At 37.5% G+C, this 4,182-nt stretch overlaps 2 protein-coding genes across 6 annotated transcripts; both read right to left on the bottom strand.

The window, feature by feature from the left end:
* Positions 1 to 998: 998 nt before the first annotated feature.
* Positions 999 to 1,475, bottom strand: LOC124412242. The gene has a single exon (XM_046891968.1). It carries the CDS (start codon positions 1,340 to 1,342, stop codon positions 1,085 to 1,087), a length of 258 nt encoding a protein of 85 aa, XP_046747924.1. The 5' UTR covers positions 1,343 to 1,475; the 3' UTR covers positions 999 to 1,084.
* Positions 1,476 to 1,809: 334 nt separating this feature from the next.
* Positions 1,810 to 4,182, bottom strand: LOC124412241 (histone lysine acetyltransferase CREBBP-like). 5 transcript variants are annotated; one of them, XM_046891965.1, is made up of 3 exons: positions 3,592 to 4,182; positions 2,928 to 3,255; positions 1,810 to 2,157 (listed from the first exon to the last, which is right to left on the bottom strand). In XM_046891965.1, exons 2-3 carry the CDS (start codon positions 3,234 to 3,236, stop codon positions 2,122 to 2,124), a joined length of 345 nt encoding a protein of 114 aa, XP_046747921.1. In that variant the 5' UTR covers positions 3,237 to 3,255; positions 3,592 to 4,182; the 3' UTR covers positions 1,810 to 2,121. The 5 variants fall into 5 exon arrangements, with proteins under 5 accessions (XP_046747921.1, XP_046747918.1, XP_046747919.1 ...); XM_046891962.1 differs by having other exon boundaries at positions 3,648 to 4,182; XM_046891963.1 differs by having other exon boundaries at positions 1,810 to 2,154; positions 3,648 to 4,182.

The raw sequence follows: 4,182 nt of genomic DNA, 5'->3' as shown, positions 1-4,182 counted from the left end.
TATATTGATTATAAGTATTGATGGTAAAAAAAATGGGAGGGAAGAATATGGCAACCCGATTTCTGTCGTCACTAAATGGATGAAAAATATCAATTCGCATGATCGTTTTTCATTGTGGATTTATAGCGACTTCAGCTAGCGACTGTGGCAGCATTTGGCTGCCTGTAATAATCCAGTTAACGCTATAGATGGCTACAAAAATTGCGGTTGTTGTGATCGACTCTTAATCAACCCAAAGATGCCACTAATCTGCAAATCACATGAGTCTGATAACTACAGCTATGTTTGATAGATGCACTGAACTCTGGAGAACTCAGTGGATAGACGTGTTTGATTTTGTCACGTATATTCATAACCTGATTAGATAAGCTTTTACAAGTCTCCAACTACAGAGATAATCAAATTACAGTACTGATGATTCAGACACTTTCCGAGTATAATAAAAAAAACTGGATTTAATCTTACAAAATTATGTTTAAAACATGTGATAAAGACGATCAGGATTGTGGTACATGTGAAGGTAGAAAAGAAATTATGAATCTTCTTCGTTGATGCAGGAGTACACAAAATTACTCATACCATTACAAGATACAAATGACATTTGAAGGATGTCTGAGATCACAGAAGTTGATTTCTTGTATTCCGTATGTTTATATAAATCTTGATATTTATAACCCACCTGCACATTACTCGTAAATACTTCTGCTCCAAGCACTCTGTATATTCCTGCATACAATGTACGTAAAAACAGTAAAATACAGGTTTCGAAAAGAACAATTTACTAATATGCACGAGGAACAATCTACAAGTAACAGAACATTTTTAATATCTTCAAAAAGTTTTCTCGCGACATCTACATTCGAGTAATTGTTGTATTAATGTGTATTACATAATTATGTCTTAATATGCGTTAGAATAAAAAAAAATTACAAATAACGCATCTTCGATATCTTCGTCAAGTTTGTTTTGCTCGCTACATGTACGTTCGATTAATACATTCGAAATACAATATTTACGGCGTAGTAGGTAGAGTTCAAGCTGCATTGGTGGGATATTTTGGCGATATTTCCTTCCAATTCTTGCCTTACGGTGTAGGCGTGAGCAATGCTGCTACGCAGGCAGCTTCGCAGGTGGCGAATCCTGCATTGCATGCGACCAGGGCTGGGACGGCCGCAATTTGTGCACCAGGTACGGTGCCGAAGGTGAACCCGGCTGCGGCGAAACAGGCAGTCACTACGGCTGCACATCCAGCGTAGCAAATACCAGCAGCTAACGGACCAGCTTCCACGTTGATAGTGCCAGCCAGAAGGAGTATCAGCACAACTGATGTTGAAATTTTCATCTTTGCCAAGCGATGAACTTTTTCGCGAATAAAGAAACTTGCGAGTTTGAAGAACTTTGCTTCCTAGTGCTCCGCACTGTGCGAGGAATCGGGTCACAATGACCTGAAATGGCGATGCGGATCGCGTTCTGCTTCGACGATCCAACCGACGACGTAGCTGCGGGATTCCTGGCTACGTTCGCAATATCTCCATTTTTCTCTTGCCTTTGACTCAATCACTGAAAGAAAGAGAAGGAACTAGTGGAACGGCTTACGTCATTTACGAACGCAGCCCGTTCTAAAAGTTTCGATGTCGACAGCTGCGATATACGCGTTTATCTTCGATATATCGACGGCGTGCGTAAGTCATTCAATTTTGACCACGCGTCAGGCAAGCCCAGTCATGTCTCAAGAATAATCATTTTCTTAGGTGGCGAAACTTTAATACTTTTTAAATTGGTACAAAGAATTCATATTTAATGCGCTTATAATTTTACCAATTAATTAAATTCTACGATTTCTAAAGTGTGAATGGCATATAATTTCAAAAGCAAATGCTATTAAGTTATTATGATTTAACATATTACTTATAAACTCTATACGCAATAATATTCCATCAAAATCACTCAGTCATAACGTGGAATGTTGATGAACAGAAGTAATTTTTTCAAAAAATTGCAGTGGTAACATACTTTCAACTTTCAGCCTTCCAGCGGCTCATCTGCCCTGCCACATCAGGTTCTTCTTCTTCTTCTTCCGTGTGATAAGAGAGTGTCCCATGTTGCTACTGCCAATTTGCTCTACTCTTCACCCCTGGCATGTCGAGTTGTTTGCTTCTGAAAAGAAAATTATGCATTGTTCAATGTCTGAAAAGGATGGAAATAAAAATAGTGATAAATACAATCTGTGACAAATATGTTTATGGGAATGTCGAATTTACAATGACTCAATAAAAGGGTTTGGTAATTATGAGATTCCAAATTGATCATTGGTCAGGTTTTAATTAAAGTTATAGTCTGTATCTTCATAAAACAAGCTTCTATCCCATTGATAGTTTGATAGTATTTTGGCTGTATGTCCTGGAAAATTTTTGAATATTCGAGAATCTAACCGATTAGTAAAAAGTGAGGAACTCATGAAAATACAATCTACCCCCACTCATATCGAAACCTTTGATAATAACATTCTTCTTTGTACAATCATTTCAGAACAAGTGTACAGCTGCTTGTATAATTTCAAATTTTTCAGATACAATCAAAATATCTTTCCTACGAGAATTCTGTATGATAAAGTTTCATGCTTCATTAATATTGAGTACTATTCTACAGACCACAATATTTGATATAAAATAAAATACTACTTTGTAACCTCGTTGCATCCGAATCACTTTCGAAACATTGACTTAAGTCGAATAAACCAGGTGTTTTCCATATTTTTTTAACTTTGAATTTAGTATTCGGGTGATTTTAACATATGTCAATCTACACATTGAATTCCTTTAATTTTAATCGTCCTATTAAAAGATATTTGATGATTGGTTTCAGCATACAAATGATCAGATATGTTAACAAGTTATTCGCATTGTACCAATGCACAGAAGACTTACCTGTCTTAGTTTTATAAAGGCAGCCGTTAACCGAGGATTGCTCTTGAGTATCTGTAGAATTTGGTTTTGTTGCTCAGGCGTGTTGGGACTCCGCAGGGCTTGCCCAAGTTGTCGCAAAGCATGCTTATGCATTGTCGATGCAGCAACTGTGGGTCGATTGTAAACTGGGTCGACTGGTCCCAGAATATCTCCTGGTTGTCCAGGCATCTGTGGAATTATATCCACAATCGGTTGACCTGGGTGTCGGGGCTGCTGCGGTGACATCAGCTGTTGAGGACTCGGTTGCCGGAGCCCCTGATTAGGTTGCATCACAGGATTCGCCAGATATCTGTAACAAAGATTATACCCAGACTCAGGACTGTGCACCAATCTGTCAGTATTCCGAGTCAGTGTTGGCAATCTTCAATTGCTGACCTCTTACAATTCAAGTATAATCCTTAATCTTTCAAAAGTATGTGGAATACTTTTACCTTTAATTAACAGTTACTTTGTTCAATTATAGTTCTGATACAGCCTTAATTATAGCTGTAAAAGAGCCGTGAAAACGTTGCAGATAGTGATGTATGGATGTTTCATACAGAATGATAACAGCAATAATTTGTCGTGGGTTTGAACCTTCTTCCCCACGGTAAGGTTATGAGTGACTCGAATGGGGTTAGAGTACCTAATTTATCTCCCACATAGCTAGCTTAGCTGGTTGTAGAGGGAAATTTTCATTACTTTCCTGGTTGGTATTGCATAATCATTCAGCGTAAAATGGTAGTCTCAATTTTTCCTGGTTATAATTCTGAGAAGAGAAGCTATAATAGCAAGCATGTGATATTGGCTAAAATTACGTTGATAATGCATTACCATTATACTCATCAATTTCAAAAAATACAGTTGCACAATGATAGCAAAATACCGTATCACTCATAATAGTATAACTTGTGTCTAACAGCTAGTAAATTTGTGACTACCAAGTTTCGACCATCTCAGGACTTTGTGGTAGTCCGCTGCTCCATACGTAGAGTATTCATTTGATTTTATGTGTAATGAAATTTACCCAATTTACTTACAAATTGTTGACACTCGTCTCCGTTGTGAGAGAGGCTTCCAATTTCTTTGAAGCTGATGTAACTTATTCCTTGCAATAACAGTGATCACATCCTAGAATAAATTCAATTTATAAGTGTTCCAATCAGTCCAGGGATCATCAGCAAAATCACACTGATAATGTCTACAGTGAAAGCATGAATGATTTTTATGATGGTGA

Source organism: Diprion similis, chromosome 11 (genome assembly GCF_021155765.1).
Source record: "Diprion similis isolate iyDipSimi1 chromosome 11, iyDipSimi1.1, whole genome shotgun sequence".
In the NCBI taxonomy this organism is placed as follows: Eukaryota; Metazoa; Arthropoda; class Insecta; order Hymenoptera; family Diprionidae; genus Diprion; species Diprion similis.
Note: the sequence above shows the minus strand (reverse complement) of the source record. Positions and strands in the feature narration are given on the sequence as shown.

Bases quoted from the DNA above. Each gene is read 5' to 3' on its own strand.
- LOC124412242 (XM_046891968.1), bottom strand. From the start codon at position 1,342: ATGAAAATTTCAACATCAGTTGTGCTGATACTCCTTCTGGCTGGCACT.
- LOC124412241 (XM_046891962.1), bottom strand. From the start codon at position 3,673: ATGATTATGCAATACCAACCAGGAAA. The intron at 3,256-3,647 runs GTAATGAAAATT...TCTTTGTTACAG, and splicing joins ATGCAATACCAACCAGGAAA to ATATCTGGCGAATCCTGTGA. The intron at 2,158-2,927 runs GTAAGTCTTCTG...TTTTCTTTTCAG, and splicing joins CCTTTATAAAACTAAGACAG to AAGCAAACAACTCGACATGC.